The sequence below is a fragment of the Mercenaria mercenaria genome, chromosome 14 (assembly GCF_021730395.1).
Source record: "Mercenaria mercenaria strain notata chromosome 14, MADL_Memer_1, whole genome shotgun sequence".
Lineage (NCBI taxonomy): Eukaryota > Metazoa > Mollusca > Bivalvia > Venerida > Veneridae > Mercenaria > Mercenaria mercenaria.
Genome location: NC_069374.1, coordinates 16,846,011 through 16,867,625, shown reverse-complemented (window position 1 = coordinate 16,867,625; position 21,615 = coordinate 16,846,011). Strand labels below are relative to the sequence as shown.

The window sequence follows — 21,615 nt, the reverse complement described above, 5'->3', positions numbered from 1 at the left end:
AATTAAATGGACGCCCCGAAACTAAATTAATCGCCGTAAAAACAGCAACGTCGCAACTATTTAGGGAAAGGCTAAAACGTATTTTTTCAACGCCATTTGCGTAAAAAATGTGCATTTTACTTTTTTGATAATTGTAAATTAGGTAAAGATCAACTTTTGCTTTTATTTAAACATGTTATCAAGGATGCAACTTATTTTTGAAATTCTGCTCATTACGCCTTCTTTACTTTAATACTAATAGTACCAAACCGAAACAGTGACGACATTATATAAATATCATATGGCAGCGTGTGTGACATTGATATTGTCAACCCGCGGGCAGAATGTCACCCGAGGCGTAGGCCAAGTGGTGACGTTCTGTTTCGAGGATTGACAATATCAATGTCACACACGCTGCCATATAATATATTTATTTTATTATACCGAACAAAATTTAGTACATAAAATGTTTTAAAATGTTTTTAATTAATTAAATTTAACAGTTTCACCTTTAGCGCGGTAATCGCCTGTTTACACATTGAATAACGATGCCACTACTATATGTGTACAAGGAAGGCAATCATATGGCTAAAAAATTGAAGCAGTTTATTGCCCTTATATGACATTCAAAGTATCAGCGTGGTGACATGACCTGACAGTCACTTTCGCTTGGTCACGTTTCAAAAAGGTTGAAAGTATTTTTGATAGTCAAAATATCTCTTTCTCGGGTAATGGGATTTTATCATTGTACACAAAAGAGAGGTATAATAAAAAATATTACTGCAGATATCTCGAAAAACTAATATTAATTGACACACGTGCATCGCAACTAAGTTGTTTAAAATGCGATCAACTAAAACAAAACGCAGCATGTATTCCATTAACGTGAGAGACACGCGATGTGAACGCTGATTTTTTATTCGAAGTAAAGTAGTTTGTGCCTCTTTGGAAATACAGAATGAATACGGCATAAGATCTTACTACCTTCGAACTCCCAAACTATGAAGTATGTAGTTTTAGAAGAGCATATGTTTAAGAACTTTAACTAATTAGTTTTAATGAAAATTGTGTGAGATGCTCATTATTATAAATTAAAGAAGATTAGGGACATAATTATACAAAATTTGAATAGCCTCACGAGTTATCTCATGTGAACAAAACGCAGGGTCTGAACTCAAGACTAGATTTAACTCTAGTTGAAACTGATTAAAACCTGAAAAGTCGCTTGAAAATAGGTATTAATTTAAAATTTAATTTCAAACATGCAATCCAGATATAATTGACAAACAAAATTCGAGAATTAACGGTTTTTATTTTTTTTAAATGTAAACGAGCATTTTAAATAAGTTAGAATTGTTAATTCGTGTACGTTCTTAATACTCTTTCGATGACATCCGTGACGCCAGCGTCATGACGTCACAGTTAACCCTATGACAACAGTAACTATTCTAACACGATCCGATTCATTTTCCTATTAAACAAAGAAGGCTGGAGACAGTGATTTATTAAACAACAATTCACTGTTCTGACGTCACAACTATTACGTCATAGCGTCAAACGGCGTAACGGCGCGCTGGAAAAGAACCCGATTGAAAACGGGCAAATATTTAATGCAAGCCGACAAGGTGTACTTTAAAGTCCTTGATAACGTGTTAGAATCGAAATAATATATCTCATTTAGTGATTTGCTCTTGAATAAATCACTGTTTGTCGTTCAGATGCGTAGCATTATATCACTCGGGCTACGCCCTCGTGATATAATTCCTTCGCATCTGAACTCCAAGCAGTGATTTATTCAGCCACAAATCACCGATGAGATATATTATTTCTTAAGTAAACAGCAACGCACAGTCCAGCGAACAGAGAACAGAATTATGGATGAAAATCCGGGAAAAATACAGACAAGAATGGAAATATGAAATCAACTGAACATTCATCATACCGCAGGTAAGCGGACAATATTCTGTACAATAACATATTGCATTTCAATGTAGATATAGAGACATATAGACCTAACTAATGACAAAACATCATACCCCGTACTATTGCATTACACATTAAATCACATTCGGATCCGTCGGGAAAGTCTTGCTGGATTATTGACCGGCAAGTATGATAGTCTCATTGGCTAGCTCATGCGAAGGGCAAACTTCTGGTTACATAAAATCGAAGAAACAAAAAAAAATATGAAAAAAATAATTTCAAGCAAATGATAACGATGATGATATAGAAGTTATGTTATTTATTCACTTGAGCATTTTTCTTTTATTACAGTTGATAATGTGAACTTCGGAATGATAATATAAACGCATAAACTTAATTTTCTAAGATCAAAAAAAAAATGGAATGTTTGAATTGTTATACGCCCGTCTCTGAAAAAGCGGGCGTATTATGTGAACACCAGCGGCGCCGAGTCCAAGCATGTCCGCTCTCTAAGTCGAACAGTTTTCATCCGATCTGCACCAAACTCGCTCACAATGTTTTGGTGCATAATATCTCGGCCAAGTCCGATAATCATTACAGGCACTGGATTATGGCCCTTTAATTTCTCGAAAAAATCTGCAAATTTAGCCTTGTCCGTCCTCTAAGTCTAAAGTTTTCATCCGATCTTCACCAAACTGTGTGACAATGTTTTAGGTATAATATCTCGGTTAAGTTCGATAATCACCAAAATAGCCCCAGGCACTCTTAGATTTTGACCCTTGAATTACTCGAAATCTGCGAAATTAGCCTTGTCAGTTCAAACAGTTTTGATCCAATTGTCAATTTCTGATTCCATCTTACTCTATTTGGAGGGTTAACAAGGCGTACAACATCAACATTATTACCTTTATGATACGTAACTGAATATTAAGACGGGCATATTTGGTGACAGTCTGGCACTCTTGCTTTTACGTTAGCGTCATTTCCCTTTGAATTATCTGTAAGAAGCCGCAATATTACGCTTTGCCACGGAATGGGCGTATATGATGAGTTGCTTTAACAGCACGTGAGCACGAGAATCTCTCTATTAACATACGTTTTCTCTCCCGTTAAAACAGTCCAAAAACTGACCAAACAGCAGTTTTAAAAAAGAATACAGAAATAATTCATATATCAAAACAGTGTTTTGACGCGATAGGGCGGTTTTAACACGATAGGCGGTTATACGTCGAGTGTAATAATTTCACGAGGGCGTTGCGCGAGTGAATTATTTCTAACGACATATAACCGATGGAGTGTATAAATGGTGTTAAAACACGACTTTCCGATAAATTATTACGATCCTAATACGTCTTTTATTGTAAACATTAGTTCAATTGTGATAGAACTGTTTCTTCGCGGATGTAGGACCCAAAATGGTAGGTCGTCACGCTCCTTTGTTTATGCACGTCCGGACCGGAAATGGTAATACCTCTTGTGGAATAGTTCAATCGTCTGTCCTGGAAGCTGAGTAAAGTGTATAAATTTGACCCGAAAAGGCAACAGAGGTATCCCTTTATCAGACACTTGCACTAGCGGATTTAGAGGGGGCTCACCCGCCTCTCTAAAATCGCTGGAGCATAGGTAATTTGTCCTTTTTCCGGGTAAATTAAGTACAAAATATGCATTTTTTCTTGCTCGCTACGCTCGCGTACATTATGGCTATTATTTCGACTGAAAATAATAAAATATGCATTTTTCTCGCTCGCTGCGCTCGCATAGATAATTTATCTTTTATCTTTTGTTCTAGATCAGAAATTTGCATTTTACGCAAAACGTAATTTGTCTTTTATTCTGGGTGAAAAAATAAAATCTGAATTTTTTTCTCTATAACATATAGCTGGGTAGATTAAATCATATATTCGGGAAAATACTGCATTTGGTGATGCAAGCATGAAATTTGGCATGTATACTCGTCTGAGCCTCCTTCTTTCAAAAAGCCCGTTAACCACTTGAAAATTCAATATGGCAGCCATTTTTCAAGATGGCCGCCACAGGAAGTTGCTTTTTGACTTGAACAGACCTAAACCGAGTATTTTTTTGTCAATTTTGAGGAAAAGATATCTTTTAAGATGTTTTGAGTGTGCAAAACCTATTTTTGAGACACAAAAGACTGGTTTCAAAATCCAATATGGCGTCTTTTTTTTCAAGATGGCTACCGTTTTATGTGAAAAAACTAATTTGCCATTAATACTGACGTTCCTAGTCGAATCAGTTTTAATGTTATAGTCAAATAACATATTTAGAGTGTTAAAGGACAGTTTTTGTCTCGCCTGAGACTTTAGGAACTGATGGCGGACTAAGGCGTAGCTTTTCCGGCGGGACAATGATGACGACGGCTGCGATGGAGTCAACGTTAACTTTGTATTTCAAGTCCTTATCTCAGAAACTACTCTGTTTATTGGGTTGAAACTTCGCGCATGCCTTTGTGGTCATTGGGGGCTGTACTAGGCCAAGGTCCATAACTCTGACTTAGATTTTAAAAAAAATATCTCCCTTTTTAACTTATAATTTTTAATGTTAGCTCTTCGTATTAAGTATTTTTCACAGAAACTATTCTGTTTATTGGGTTGAAACTTCACACACGCCTTCATGGTCATTAGGCACTGTACTAAGCCAAGTTTGATAACTCTGACATGAATGTTAACAAAATTACCACCTTTCAAAATTAGAAATTGTAACGTTAAGTTTTTGTGTCTCTACATGGAATGTTATTCAATTATGTCCCTTTATGGTCGTCACTTCTTGATTCGAACTTTTGGTCCAGCTTTATATAACGCAGAAAAGTTTAAAATTAAAGTGTATATAGCAATCCACGCAGACACATCAATTTTGATAAACAGAAGACCTGCTTTGTGTCATAGGTGAAACAATGCAGATCTACTGTACTTGTTTCCCCTGGAAGGCATGTCTCAAGACTTTATATTTTGGCCAAATAGTTGTCATATTTGCAGCTGTATAAATCTGTAAACGGGAGTCCAAAACGATTGCATTTACACCTAGAACAACATTGTTTTACATGCACATTTGGTCAGTTCTTCACAGCTATTTGCAACTGGTGGATTGTTGTCCAGTGCATCTGCCAAGGGTCACCATGTTTTTCCCATCCCCATTCAGCAGGATTTTTGACTTCCATTTGGCAAACAATGCCTGTCCCCATATACAACCAGCTTGGTATGCAGCACGCTTTGTGTGTTTGTCAAGGGCTGCTTGTGTCGGGCCAAGAGTATCATATGACGTCTGTTTTCGGGCAAACATGTCCAGTCTGACGCGATAAATATCTGCTTTAAAACTTGACCTGTCTTACATAAAGATGACAAGCTTTTCACGAACTCCCTTGTCCTCATCACTGACCGATGTACAGCAAAGTTCTTAAAGACATCTGTCACTTCCGAACAAATATTCCAAGTTTGTCAAACAATCTTTTTACCTTTTTCCCGGAAACCTGACACTACATCAAAACCTGTAAACGCATGAAAGAAAGCAATACCTTTTGCTTTCCCATGGCCAATTGATTGAATGACATCATTTATGGGAATCCATCTCAAGTTTGTTCCCTGTCCCAAGGCTACCGAAGGCAAAGATCTTTCAGCTTAGAAAATACATCAATAGCTATGAATAGCGGTGGCAACTAAATCTGTGTCTGTAGCTTTACTGGCAAGCTGTTTATGACCCTCCACAACAGCATGCTTGCATAAACATCCGTATATCGAGTTCCTCATGACTGATTTTCGTGATTGCATACAGTCTTTTCCTCTCTGTTCAAAATTACAGTTATTCGTGTGTGCATTTCAACATGTCTGTCGGCCGAAAAATAAAAAAGATCAGTCTAGTTATCATTATCCCCCAAGAAACTGCACCAATTGGGTAGGATTTTCAAACTGCTAGCAACCCTTCGTCTAGCGCCATTACCTCATTTCGATTTTGTTGTCATCGCTTTTCATGTATTTTCTGAGCTGGAAGGGCTTGGCCTTGAACAGCTGTGGGTAGCCTTCAAACAGGGAACAAATTTGAATTGGATTACCATACGTGATGTCATTCAATCAATCGGCCATGTCAATCAGTAGTGTCAGGTTTCCGGGGAAAGGGTTAAAAGGCTATTTGTAGAACTTGGAATGTTTGCCGGGAAGTGACAAATGTCTTTGAGAACATAGGAGTATATCGGACAGTGATGACTAATGAGGACAAGCTGGTTCTTGAAAAGTTTGTCATCTTTATTGCGTCAGACTGGACATATTTGCCCAAAAACAGAGGACATATGATGTTATTCCCCCAACTCCAGCAGCCTTTGCTGAACACACAAAGCGTGCTGCATACCAAGCTGGTTGCATATGGGGACAGGCACTGTTTTGCAAACTGGAAGTCGAGAGAATCCTGCTGAATGGGGATGGGAGAAACAATGTGACCTTTAGCAGATACACTGGACAACAATCCACCAGTTGCAAATAGCTGTAAAGAACTGACCAAATGTGCATGTAAAACAGAATGTTGTGGTAGGTGTAAATGCAATGGTTTTGGACTCCCGTGTACAGATCTATACAGCTGCAAATGTGACAAATATCTGGCCAATATATAAAGTCTTGAGACATGCCTTCCAGAGGAAACAAGTATGGTAGATCTGCATTGTTTCACCTATGGCACAAAGCAGATCTTCTGTTTATCAAAACTGATTACGTGGATCGCTACATACACTTTAATTTTAAAAAGGTCTGCCTTATATAAAGTTTGACCGCACGTTCCAACCAAGCAGTGACGGCCATAATGGGACATAATTAAAATATATTCCGTGTAGAGACACAAAAACTTATCGTTACAATTTCCAATTTTAAAAGGGGATAATTTTGTTGAAATTCATGTCAGAATATGAAACTTGGCTTGTACAGTGCCTAATGACCATGAAGGCATGTGTGAAGTTTCAACCAGATTAAAATACATGTAGTAGTTTCTAAGAAAAAAACTTAATACGAAGACTTAACGTTGAAAATTCTAAGTTGAAAAGGGGGATAATTTTGTTAAAATGTGTTTCAGAGTTATGGAACTTGTTTTTGTACAGCGCCTAATGATTACAAAGACGTGTGTGAAGTTTCAATCCAATAAACTGAGTAGTTTCTGCGAAAAAAACTTGACATACAACCTTAACGTTGACGTCACCGCCCCCGTCATCATTGCCATCGCCGTCGGAAAAGCTACGCCTCAGCCCACCATAAGTTTTGAAAGACGCAGGCGAGACAAAACTGTCCTTCAACACTCTAAATAAGTTATTTGTCCATAACATTAAAATTGATTTAACTAGGAACGTCAGTGTTAATGGCAAATTAGTTGTTTCACATAAAACGGCGGCCATCTTGAAAAAAAAGACGCCATATTGGATTTTGAAACCAGTCTTTTGTGTCTCAAAAAAAGGTTTTGCACACGCAAAGCATCTTAAGACATATTTTTTTCTCAAAATTGACAAAAATAAACTCTGTACAGGTCTGTTCAAGTCAAAAATCAACTTCCTTTGCCATTTTGAATTTTCAAGTAGCTAACAGGCTGTTTGAAAGAAGGAGGCTCAGACGAGTACACATGCCAAAATTCATGCTTGCATCACCAAATGCAGTATTGTTTCAGTTATCTGCCCTGCTAATAGGTAATTTTTCTTTTGATCTGGGTGAAAAATATGCATTCTTTCCCGCTTGCTATGCTCGCACATTTAAAATCCACACGAGCTCCTATGAAGCTTTTTACTTTTATGTTAAAAGTCCTTGATAAACCCTCCCAAATATCCTCAATAATCGGGCTAAGAAATTCCGAGATAATTATATTCTTGACAATTGATAGAACATGACAATAAATAGCATTTTATTTGTGTTGATTTAGTCACAAAACATGTCCAAGTACCTCAGAACGCCAAGACTGCACTAGATGGATCCATTGTTTTCCAAATTTGTCCGGGGAAGCATGCCACCGACCCCCCCCCCCCCCCCCCCGCCTCCCCCCCCCCCCCACCCCCCAGTTACACTACAAATATTTTACGCCCCCTCTAACACCAAATCCTGTAGTAAAAGCCCCTGACTTGCGTTCTGTTATTATTACTATTTCTTATGTTCCATCTATTTTCAAATCTGTAAATACATGTACGTCTTTTCTAAATTTTCAGTGACCACAACGACGGTTACGAAGCGGATGATGAAGGTTCCGAGTGTTCTCTTGTAACGTCTCCACCGAAAATTTTAACACCCCAAGATACCTTCGCTTTCTCTAAACCGGAAATACCTGTAACACTTTTGAAATCTGGTGGTCAACTTATTTCAACTGGTATGCATTCTTTCCGGAACAAAATATCTTTTTTCAATTCTCAATTTTTTCTTAGTCTAGATTTCTATGGAATGCCACAATGTCACAGGATGAAAGAAATGTGCAATTAGCCTGGGCACGAACCCATGACCCAACGCTTTCAGGGCTAGTCCTTTACTGGCTTAGCTTTCACACAAATTATCCACTTTTTTGTAATCAATAAGAGAAATATGAACAGTTCCTTCAAGTATTAATAAGTTCTTTTTTTTCAAAAAAACTGTAAATGTTTTTATCTAAAATTATGTGTCACTTGCTAAAGTTTCTTTTCTTAATTCATTGAACATACATTACTCAACTTTGATAATTGGCCACTTCAGTTATAAAACGGATGTATAAACATATAAAAATAAATAATCAATTATACTATGATTGTATTTCATATCTTAGTAGAAATGTCTAAAAGTGTCTTTTCTTTCAATTTAAACATCACAGACTTAGAACCATTTGAACACCACATTCATTTCAGCCAAAATTACAATATCATTACGTAACTTATGCGCCCGAAATTCGAGTCGAATACAGTCTATGTAATATAATGGTATTTTTGTCCTTATTTATTTATTTTATCGATTATTTGAAACGCCCGAACAACAGAAAAGATATCATGTGCATGGGGGTCATATTATGGGGGTAAAACGTGAGGTTCAAGGGGAGTATTCGGTGGAAGTCATTAAACGCTTGAAACTGTCACCGGAAGAGGACAGTGAGACACGGTCACATGAAAATATGCATTTGCTTTCCAACAGCTTGTCTGGCACAGAAAGAGGCAATGATTTAAACATCACTTATAGTGCTGCATCCTTTGACTCTTCTGTGTCATTGCCGACTTCTTTAGATGGGAATGCGCCTTACAAAAATACCAAAACTGAAAACGCTGATAAAAATAACATATCTGAAAATGAGGCAACTTCCTGTCCATCACGCTGCCAGTGCAACGCTATTGTGAGCTCTTTTGTGCGATATCTACGAGAAGAGGCCAACTGCAAGGTTTATGATACGCATGATGCCGTTTCCCGCGAAGGTGATCATCCAAAATGGTAGGTATTTATATATATAATAATCGTGCCGTACTCATTCTGTATTTTGCTATGGTCATTTTATACCAGTCTGTTTTCATTTTGCTGTACGATGTAAATTGGATCAACCATTAGATTTTTTTTATTATTTTACTGTTTCGGTTTCCGTTCTGTTGTTTGTCCATATTTTTGATTTTTCAGTTTTACCATATCTATATATATTTATTTTCTATAACTTGGTTTATTTATTGTTAATGTTTACATTCCGTTCTATATTGGTATAATTATTGGATTCACCACGTTATTTTCTATACTATAATGTTTCATTCTACTTAATTTTAATTTCGCAATGATATATTATATTATATAGACCAAGCGTATTAGGGAATCGATCTTACCGATTTTTGTCGCGAAGCGACGAAAATCGGGATCGAATCCCACTACGGTAACATACGAGGGTATCCAAACAACACATACTATCCAAATAAAAAAATATGGAGTTCCGGTTTAGACCATGGGCGTGCCACGACCCCGATGAAATTCGGGATATCACGGTCTTCGTTAATGTTAATAAGCGTCCGTCAGATCAGTAGGCGAAACGCAATATCCGCACAATAAGATGTCTGCGACACGAAAGAATACTCAAAGTAAGCTGTTAAATTTTGTTGCGTCAGAAGCTAATCAGCCGGTAACGTGACTACACTGATATTATTTGTAATACAGACATGCTTTATTCAATACTGAGTAGCATTTTTAAACGGCGACATTTTGAACATTTTTATGGGTAAATAGAATGACCGGAAAGCACCGGATAGCACCGAAATACCGGAAAGCACTCAAATTTCTTATAAAAAACATATAAGGGATGTTCTGGGCGAGTTTTCAATGGTTTAAATCGATTAATTATTGAAAAAAAGATATAATTTGATAAAATGTTGACCAATTAACTTGCTTGTATCAGGATAGTATGATAATTGACATTTCGCGAGTGCTTTCCGGTTCTGCGATCCTGTTATATTATGAGAGATTAATAATATTTGAACTTCAAATTCAAATTTTATCGATTATTTGAAACTTCTAGATGACCGATTACGAAAGCAGAATAGTGTGTTATGTATTAAGAAAACAATCCCTTTATTTTTCAAATTAGAACAAAAAGGTAAGTATTCAGAGATCTGACTTTCCAGACATTCATTTGCCACCTATTCAGAATCAAGAAGGGCTTACTTATGAAGAATATGTAGAGTTGTTATATATATATCTTAATTCATATTCAATATTTCAGGTCCTAATAATAACAATAACACAGCCATCTTTGACCAGGAGCGTGACGAGAAACAAATGCTTGATGAAAATGGAAGTAACACGCCTACGCCCGAACAACAGAAAAGATATCATGTGCATGGGGCTCATATTATGGGGGTAAAACGTGAGGTTCAAAATTAGGCGTAAAAAAAAATTGTCTGTTTCCTGTATCCTGACCTACCATAAATTTTTGGCCCGACCCTAAATGGACGGTCCATCCGTCCGCCTTTGTCTTTGAGAACATTTTTTTTAACTTTTTGACAAAAAGTTGCAAAACTGCACTTTTTATGCTTTAAACATGGACAGTGATGTTATAAATCAACTTACTGATGCTCTAGAGGCATAACCCCACTATTTGTATTCATTTTTTGACACAAAAATAATTTCCAAAAAGTCTCCCTAAAAATAATTTTAAAAAATCCAAAGAAAAAGTTTTTCCGACCTACCTACCCTAAATTTTTTTTAGCATTTTCCCGGAAACAATTTTTTTTTAGACTTAGTAAAGACTCCATTTCATTTTCTTGATGATAAAGCATTTCTGGACAAAACCATAAAATATATACATGCATGTATGCAAATTTAAACAATTATTAGCTGGATCACCTGCCACAGGGTGACAACATGAGTTGATGTCCGTCATGTGCCAACAATTTGTAAAAAATCTTCAGAACCACTGGGCAGATTTACACCAAACTTCACAGAATGATCATGGGGTGGTCCTCTTTCAAATTACCCATAGAATTAATTCCATATAGAACTCATTGAAAGAAAACTTTGAAAATGATTTCTTGTCAGAAAATTGTTAGCCAGCAGGGCTTTTCATCCTTATATGACAGAGGCCTATATTCGGCCACTTCCCAATAAAAAAATATTGCATTTTTTCAATGCAAGGTAACATTTGCCAAAAATCACATCAACAATTGGTTTAATTTTATTTACATTTTAGTGTTACCGGAGGACGCGGTTCTCAGATATTGATTTTTTAGCTCACATGTCAGTAGGGACAAGGTGAGCTTTTGTGATATCGCGGTGTCCGGCGTCCGTCCGTGCGTCGGTAAACTTTTGCTTGTGACCACCCTATAGGTCACATTTTTCATGGGATCTTTATGAAAGTTGGTTGGGGTCTCTTTTTGTTAATTTACAATATTTGATTTCTGTTTTACAGGTTCACTTCTTGAGAGCAGGCAGCTACAAAATGGAAGGTCAACAAATCCAATATGCTTGAAAAGCAAGAAAGAAACACCAGAAAATATAAAAAGACAGAAGAACAAGGGAACTTTAATAAAAAAACAAAACTTTTATGGATAGGAATTCAGGATTTACTTAGAAACTAAATTTATTTTGAGAACAGCAGTGTTTGACTAAGCTCTGTTACTTTAAGAGATAATGTATTATCACATTGGTTTTGTTATTGTCGAGCCGCTTGCAGAAGCGAAGACATAGTTGTCCAAATGTCTATTCGGTGTATGTGCGTCCGTCCGTCCGAATTTTTTTGTCCGGACCATAATTTGGACATGCATGGAGCAATCTTGTTTATATATGGTATGAATGTTAACCTCTGAGACGGAGTGTCATGCGCAAGCCCCAGGTTCCTATCTCAAAGGTCAAGATCACACTTACAGGTCAAAGGTCAAATTCAAAAATGACTTTGTCCGGAGCATTTCTTCTTCATGCATGGAGGGATTTTGATGTAACTTGGCACAATTGTTCCCCATCATGAGATGGAGTGTCATGCGCAAGAACCAGGTCCCTAGGTCTAAGGTCAAGGTCACACTTAGAGGTCAAAGGATACAAGAATGACAACTTTGTCTGGAGAATTTCTTCTTCATGCATGGAGGGATTTTGATGTTACTTGGCACAAATGTTCACCACCATGAGACGGAGTGTCATGCGCAAGAACCAGGTCTCTAGGTCTAAGGTCAAGGTCACACTTAGAGGTCAAAGGATACAAGAATGACAACTTTGTCTGGAGCATTTCTTCTTCATGCATGGAGGGACTTTGATGTATCTTGGCACAAATATTCACCACCATGAGACGGAGTGTCATGCGGAAGAACCAGGTCCCTAGGTCTAAGGTCAAGGTCACACTTAGAGGTCAAAAGTCAGATACAAGAATGACTTTGTCTGGAGCATTTCTTTTTGATGCATTGAGGGATTTTGATTTAACTTGGCACAATTGTTCATCATCATGCGACGGAGTGTCATGCATAAGGTCCTAGAATTACTTCCCTTTGTTGTTACTATAAACAGCTTACATTTGTAACTTTTTTATTACTGGTCGTAGGGAAAAATCAAGACCACTTTCTGTAGTACAACATGCATGTTACATCCAATTTTCAGGTGTATTTTGACCTATCTCTGCCAGTGCGGATTTTTGTGTGGACTTGTAATTTTTTTTTTTTTTTTTTTTTATTTATTTTTTTTTTTTTATTATTTTTTTTTATTATTTTACGTTCCTTTGTTGTTACTGTAAATTACTTATATTGTAACTTTTTGCAATCTCTTTTATTTGGCATAAATGTTTGCCTCAATGAGACAAGGAGTGTCATGCACAACTCCCAGTCCTTTTGACAGCTGGCGGGCATGACATATTGCCCGTGGGCATCTAGTTCTCATATTTTTCATGAGATTTTAAAGAGAATGTTCTGTTATACCCCCATGTAGTAAGCTTGTTTGTCTTTCAGTAAGTAGGTTTTCATGGATTCCAGATGATAACTCATGAAAAGCTTGACCGATTTAAATATTTTTTGGTACATAGCTACAGGTCAAGTTCGACTTTGGGGTCAGTAGGTCAAAGGTCAAGATAACTTGCAAACGCTTTGGCCTGGGATCATAGCTTTTGTAATCCAGGTGTAACATGATAAAATACAGGTTGTTTGAATTTGAGGTCAATAGATCAAAGGTCAAGGTCACAGTGACCTTGAACAGTTGAACTGTTTCCGAATGATAACTTTGGACATTGAGCCTAGAATGATAAAAGTTGGTACACAGGTGTCACATCATGAAATACAGGTCAAGTTTTACTTTGAGGTCAGTAGGTCAAGGTCACAATAAGGCAAAACAGTGAAATGTTTTTCAGATTATATCTTGAGAATGCTTGAGCCTAGGATCATGAAAATTGTTAGGGAGGTTAATTATGACCAGCAGGTGACCCCTAATGATGTTGAGGTCACAGGTCAAGGTCACACTGACCCGGTTCTTTAAAATGATGCATGGAGGGGCACCTGGGTTCCTCCACCATTAAAACTGGAAAGTCGCCATATGACCTATCCTGTGTCGGTGTGATGTTAAGTTCAACAAAATAAATAACGGTTCTTTAAAACGGTTTTTGGACAATAACTTCAGGATGCTTGGGATGAGAAACACAAAATTTAGTACAAGATATGTCTTGACCAGCAGGGTTACCTGTATTGATTTAGAGTTCCAAAGGTCAGGGTGACCCGGAACATTTAAACCTTTTCCATACAATAACTTGAGAACACTTAGGGCGGAGGATCATGAACTTGGAGATTGAATTTGAGGTCATTAGGTCATAGCTCAAGAAAATGCTGCTTTGCTATTGGCTTAGTTCTGTGATAAGGCCATATTGTAGGGGTATAATTCGTTACTCCTGTGACAACTCTAACGTTTAGCTCACCTGAGCACAAAGTGCTCAAGGTGAGTTTTGTGATCACCCTGTGTCCGTCCGTCATCGACAATTTGACTGTTAACACATTTTGACATAATCTTTATGAAACTTGGTCAAAATGTTACCCTCAATAAAATCTTGGACACATTTGATGTTGGGTTATCTTGGATCAAAAACTAGGTCACCAAGTCAAATCAAAGGAAAAGCTTGTTAACACTGTAGAGGTCACATTTAAGACTATATCTTTATGAAACTTGGTCAGAATGTTAATCTTGATGATCTCAAGGACCATTCTGAATCTGGGTTATGTAGGGTCAAAAACTAGGTCACTAGGACAAATCAAAGGAAAAGCTAGTTTACACTCTAGAAGCCAAATTTATGACCATATCTTAATGAAACTTGGTGAAAATGTTAATCTTAATGATCCATAGATCAGATTCAAATCTGGGTCAAGTGCGGTCAAAAACTAGGTCACCAGGTTAAATAAAGGGAAAAGCTTGTTAACACTCCAGAGGTCACAATTTTGGCCCAATCGTAATGAAACTTGGTCAAAATGTTACCCTCAATAAAATATTGGACAAGTTTGATATTGGGTCGTCTAGGGTCAAAAACTAGGTCACCAGGTCAAATAAAAGGAAAAGCTTGTTAACACTGTAGTGGCCACATTTATGACCATATCTTAATGAAACTTTGTCAGAATTTTAATCTTGATGATCTACAGGCCAATTTAAATCTAGTGTAGGTGGGATTAAAAATTAGGTCACTAGGTCAAATCAAATGAACAGCCTGTTAACACTCCAGAGGCCACATTTATGACTGCATCTTCATGAAACTTAATTGATGATCTTTCAGTCAAGTTTGAATCTGGGTCATGTGGGGTCAAAAACTAGGTCACCAAGTCAAATCAAAGGAAAGCTAGTTAACTCTTTAGAGGCTACATTTATGATTTATCTTAATATAACTTGGTCAGAATGTTGATCTTGATGATCTTTATGTCAATATGTCAGGTGAGTGATACAGGACCATCATGGCCCTCTTGTTTATTTGTTTTGTTGTTAAGAGAAATTGTACATTTTAGAATTTCAGATTACAGCAAGTCACATTTTCTTTATTTTGACAATATTTATTTTCAAAGCCTGACAAAAGCATCCAGTACTGTTATTAAAGTTGTTATTCACAGTTCAGCTATTTTTTCATGTATGGATAAAACAGTTATGTGATCTGTGATCATTATAAATGTGTATACAGATAAAACTTAACATGTGAACAGTTTATTTTAATAAATAAAGTGTAATGCAAGTCTTTGTGATGTGTATATAAAAACAAAATTTTGGATTTGTTTTACGAGTAATTTCAGGGAAATTTCAATTAACACAAATAGAAAAAACCAAGCCTGCTCAAGAAGGCTAATATGTCTCCCTAGACTGAGCTCTTAACCTGCCGTGGTGCAAATAGATTGTTAATGTGTGTCTGTCTTGTTAACAGTGAGTTGCAATCTAGTAACTTTTCAGTTTGTATGATTTTTAGCTCGACTATTCGAAGAATAAGTAGAGCTATCCTACTCACCACGGCGTCGGTGTCGGCGTCGGCGTCACACCTTGGTTAAGTTTTTCGTACCAGTCCACATTTTGACAAAGTCTTTTGAGATCAAGCTTTGAAACTTTCAACACTTGTTTACCACCATCATGCCCAGTTATAGGCAAGAGCACATAGCTCCATCAAGGATTTTGGCTGAATTATGGCCCCTTTTGACTTAGAAATCATGGTTAAGTTTTTCGTACCAGTTCATATTTTGACAAAGTCTTTTAAGATAAAGCTTTGAAACTTTCAACCCTTGTTTACCATCACCATGGCCTGTTATAGGCAAGAGCACATAGCTCCATCAAGGATTTTGGCTGAATTATGGCCCCTTTTGACTTAGAAATCATGGTTAAGTTTTTCGTACCAGTTCATATTTTGACAAAGTCTTTTAAGATAAAGCTTTGAAACTTTCAACCCTTGTTTACCATCACCATGTCCAGTTATAGGCAAGAGCACATCACTCCATCAAGGATTTTGGCTGAATTATGGCCCTTTTTTACTTAGAAATCTTGGTTAAGTTTTCCGTACCAGTTCATATTTTTTGTAAAGTGTTTGACATATGGCTTTGAAACTTTTATCACTTGTTTAGTATAATAGTCTCTATCTGTGAGAAAGAGTACATAACTCTGTGACCTATTTTGGCTGAATTATGGCCCTTTTTGGACTTTGAAATTGGTACTGTTTTCATATAAGTCCACGTTTTGTCAAAACTATTTGACATATGGCTTTTAAACTTTGAACACTTGTTTATCATTATGATTTCCATCTGTAGGCAAGAGTACATAACTATTTTGACTGAATTATGGCCCTTTTTGGACTTTGAAATTGGTTCATACATTGCCATTTAGTGCAAGACTTATCGAAATCAAAGAAATACAGGAACATTGTTTGTCTAATCTATTTATTTCGTTTGTCTGAATATCTGTTGAAATATTTTGACCCCATTCTTCAATCAATTCTTCGAATAGTCGAGCGCGCTGTCATCAGACAGCTCTTGTTAGCTTACCTGAAGCACAGTGTGAGCTGTTGTGATCACCTTAAGTCTGTCATTGTGCTTCTCAACAATTTGCCTGTTATTAAACACCCTAGTAGACAGTTTTTGGTTGCGGGTTCATCCCGCTAACAAAGTTAAGTGTATTTCTGACAATCATGTAGCATCTTTATTTGATTCCAAATCACATCCAAAGGAATTTGTTCATGTGCTACACAAAGTAGTCCCATTCATCAACAATGCGGATGAATTATCAATAATCAAGCAGTTATAATGTATCTTCTAACCATTCACACTAGCCATTTAGATTATATAAGATCTGTCAATGATCAGGTATTCCAGCCCATGGTTACATCACTGACCTCCAACTGTTCATGTAAGGTCAGGCAGAGTTTATCTTAGATATGAAGCACATTAGTATTTGTTTCTTATACATGTATATTTATAGACTGGCATTTAAAATGAAAATAACTCTACCAAAACCCGCAACCATCAGACATCTCAAGGTTTTGATTTTAAATGTTAAAGGGATGAGTTGAAGTCTGATCGATTCCCGATTGAGGCAGTGCCTTATTTCATATTATTTTATTAATTATTTTAATATTCATTCTATTATATTTTGTAATGAGGAACTGAATTACCGTGTTATTTTATTCTCGACTGTATTTGTCAATAATAAAATAGGATTATTATAACAGTAGCTCGATCTGGGATGCTGTTTTCGGCTCGAGTGGATTTTTCCAGATCGGATCTCACGAGGCCCGCAAGCGCCAAGTTGTCCCATATCTAGCTACTGTTATAATGACCCTTTTATTAATATATATCTCTACCTTTTTGTTAGCTCACCTGTCACGTAGTGACAGGGTGAGCATTTGTGCTCGCATTTTGTCCTTCGTCCGTCGTCAGTGTGTCGTCCGTTCACAGTTTCTTGTGAACATGATAGAGACCACATTTTGCAATCAATTTCAATCAAACTTGCAAACAACTTGTATTGGCATAATATCTCGGTTCCTTTCGAAAACTGGCCAGATCCCATCATGGGTTCCAGAGTTATGGCTCCTTAAAGGGCCAAAATTTGCTAATTTTGCTTGTGAACACCATAGAGACCACATTTTGCAATCAACTTTAATCAAACTTGCAAACAACCTGTATTGGCATAATATCTCGGTTCCATTTGAAAACTAGCCAGATCCCATCATGGGTTTCAGAGTTATTGGCCCTTAAAGGGCAACAATTCGCTAATTTTGGCTTGTGAACACGATAGAGACCACAATTTGAAATCAACTTTAATCGAACTTGCACACAACTTGTATTGGCATAATATCTTGGTTTCTGTTGAAAACTGGCCATATCCCATCATGGGTTCCAGAGTTATGGCCCCTTAATTGGCCAAAATTTGCTATTATGGCTTTTGCAGCCATATAGAGATTTTATTTATAGTTTGATTTGATACAAACTTATAAAATATCTTCAACAACAATAAATCTTGGATTCCATGATCAATCTGTCAGATCCAATCATAGGTTCCGGAGTTATGGCCCCTGACTGATCCCCAGAAAGAGACCAAATTTGTTAATTTTTACCTTATGAACACGATAGATGACATTTTTTATTTGATTTTAGCCATACTTACACACAACTTAAGTAACAATAATATCTCAGTTTCTTTCGAAAACCGGCTAGATTCCATCATAGGTTCTGGAGTTACTGCACCTGAAAGCGGCAAAATTTTCTATTTTGGCGGTTTCAGCCATATAGATGTTTCATTAATGATTTGATTTGATACAAACTTGCACAGAATGATTATCTTGATAATTTCTAGGCCTGGATCGAAACTGGGTCATGTTGGATCAAGAACAAGGTCATAAGGTCAAATCAAAGGAAAAGCTTGTTAACAACCTAGAGGCAACATTTTTGACCCTATCTTCATAAAATTTGGTCAGAATGTTTATCATGATGATTTCTAGGCCAGGTTTGAAACAGGGTCATATGGGGTCAAAAACTAGGTTACCCGATCAAATCAAAAGAAAAGCTTGTTAACACTCTTGAGGCCCGCATTTATGGCCCCATCTTCATGAAACTTAGTCAGAATTTTTATCCTGATGATTTCTAGGCTAAGTTTGAAACTGGGTCCTATGGGGTCAAAAACTAAGTCACCTGATCAAATCAAAGGAAAAGCTTGTTAACACTCTTCTTCATCTGATGTGCATGAAACTTGGTCAGAATGTTTGTGTGCATAAAATATCGTAGGAATTTTTATCTGAGTCAAGTAGGGTCAAAAACTAGGTCACCAGGTCAAATCAAAGAATAAGCTTGTTTACACTCAAGTGGCCATGTTTTCTGGTCCAATCTTAATTGAATTTTTTTCAGAATATTTGTCTCAACGAAATCACTAGGTAAAACGTGTTTACTCTGTGATTGTGTGTGACTCAGGTGAGCGACTTGTTTTTTATTTTGTTATTGAACGAATTTTTCAATGTTTATCGATATTAAAATGTAACTAAGTGGAATTTTTTATGTGTGCTATTCATAGAAGGTCACGCATATTAAGGAAAGTAGTCTGACAGCATACAATACAAAAGGTACAATACGGACTTTTCCTGTCTGTTCATTACAAGCCGTTTTTTACGAAATTTATATAGGTATATAATAAAGTGAATAATTGTATTTTTTTTTTGTTGTCAACGTTTTCACCGTAGGTTGAATTTGTATTTCTACACTCTTCTAATGTAATAACGAGACTTCTTACTTTCTTAAAATTTTCAGCGAGGCTCGGTCACAAAAAGGCAGCGAACTAACCATGTCTAACAGTTCTTCCTCCTCCGTCGCATCTGTGTCATTGCCGGCAATTTCAGTCAACAGTGTAGACCTGAGTGCGCCTGTCAACTTAATACCGGAGCCTATTGTGAGCATTTTTGTGCAATATCTACGAGAACAGGCAAAGTGCAAGGTTTTTGACGCATTTACCCGCAAGTCTGATAATTTGGAAGAGTGGGTTTATATATCAGTCGAGCCACAACAAACTTTCGATATTTTGCCATGTTGATTTTGTTTTTCGTTTATTATCCATTTTTATTTTCTCTCTCTTTTATTTTGTTGGTTTGCTTGTTTGTGTGTTGTTTTATTTTTCATTCTACTGTATTTCGAATTAACAAACTTTTAATTGCATTAGACTTATTTTTCTTTTTTTTTTTTACTGTTTACGTTTTCGTTGTAAAGAGTTTCGATCTGATAATTAGAATTTTTGGTTTTATTTCATTTTCAAAATTTTCAGTTCTACCGTATTTCGGTATGATTAGAGCTTTTATTTGGAAAAAGTGTTTTAAGATAAATAATGTAACAAATTTTGGTATAAGTATTGGATTATTCTCTAAATTTTCGTTCCACTGTACATAACTCGTATTGATAATTTTAATCACCGTATTTCGGATTAACCCAAATTTGATTTTTCGCATTTTTACTGCTTACGTTTTCATATTTAGACTAATGTATTTTATTCTGGTTATGTGAATTTTGGTTATATTTTATTTTCAAAATTTTCAGTTCTATCGTATTTCTGTATGATTATTTCAAATGATTTCTTTTATTTTGACAAATTGTTGTTAATATAATCATTCTTACGTGTAATTATTTTTCCCCAAAATTTTCTTCCGTTCGAAGCTCGATGCAATAATCTAATTTTCCTCTTATCTAACATTTTATGCCCCCACCCCTCCCCCACACACACCAAAAGAATCTTTCGACAGTTTGCTTAATTTAGCCTTTTCGAGATAATAAATTGATCTTTCAAATCAAAATCTCTTCTTTTCATTTTCATTCTATTGCATTTTAATGTTATAATTTGGTTCTTTATATAGTTTTCAAATCATTTTTTTAGGATTTTTAATTACCATCTGCTTTGATTATTGATTATTTGATTTTGATTTTGTCCTAGACGTTTTAATCATCATACAAAATAAATTTTCAAACCGTAATTGTGTACATATTTAACACATGTACAATGTAGTTTTTTATCGTTGAAGAAGATTTTTTTAATCAGTTAAAAGGGGCTTTTTAAACAAAGCTTTGTAGAAACTGATACTCCAAAAAAGATATCATTTCCTGTGATCTCCAAAACAGATGATAATACTCTTCACACTCGGCCATTTATTTAAATTCTAGGCAAAATCTCCTCCAAACTGAAGACCTCCAGTCCTCTTGTTCTCCCAGGCAAAGTCTCCTCCAAACTGAAGAGCTCCGATCCTGTTCCTTTCCAAGGCAAAGTCTCCTCCAAACTGAAGAGCTCCGATCCTGTTCCTTTTCCAGGCAAAGTCTTCTCCAAACTGAAAAACTCCAGTCCTGTTCTTCTCCCAGGCAAGGTCTCTTCCAAACTGAAGAGCTCCAGCCCTGTTCTTCTCCAAGGCAAAGCCTCCTCCAAACTGAAGTGCTCCGATCCTGTTCCTTTCCCCGGCAAAGTCTCGTCAATACTGAAGAGCTCCAGGCCTGTTCTTCTCCCGGGCAAAGTCTTCTCCAAACTGAAGAGCTCCGATCCTGCTCCTTTTCAATCATAGTCTCTTCCAAACTGAAGAGCTCAGATCCAGTTCCTTTACAAGGCAAAATATCCTCCAAACTGAAGAGCTCCGATCCTGTTCCTTTCCCAGGCAAAGCCTCCTCCAAATTGAAGAGCTCCAAACCCGGGCAAAATCTCCTCCAAACTGAAGAGCTCCTGTCCTGTTCCTTTCCCAGGCAAAGTCTCCTCCAAATTGAAAAGCTCCAGTCCTGTTCTTCTCCCAGGCAAAGTCTCCTCCAAACTGAAGAGCTCCAGTCCTGTTCTTCTC

General features: G+C 36.6%; 1 protein-coding gene across 1 annotated transcript; it reads left to right on the top strand.

Moving 5' to 3' along the window:
* The first annotated feature begins 1,437 nt into the window (after positions 1-1,437).
* Positions 1,438-19,844, top strand: LOC128548121 (uncharacterized). The gene is made up of 4 exons (XM_053522517.1): positions 1,438-1,604; positions 1,814-1,926; positions 9,024-9,314; positions 19,565-19,844. The coding sequence occupies exons 2-4, from the start codon at positions 1,895-1,897 to the stop codon at positions 19,842-19,844; spliced, it is 603 nt and encodes a 200-aa protein (XP_053378492.1). The 5' UTR covers positions 1,438-1,604; positions 1,814-1,894.
* Positions 19,845-21,615: the final 1,771 nt, after the last annotated feature.

Coding starts and splice junctions, on each gene's coding strand:
- LOC128548121 (XM_053522517.1), top strand. CDS start 1,895: ATGAAATCAACTGAACATTCATCATACCGCAG. Junction 1,927..9,023: donor GAACATTCATCATACCGCAG/GTAAGCGGACAA, acceptor GCTTTCCAACAG/CTTGTCTGGCACAGAAAGAG. Junction 9,315..19,564: donor GAAGGTGATCATCCAAAATG/GTAGGTATTTAT, acceptor TAAAATTTTCAG/CGAGGCTCGGTCACAAAAAG.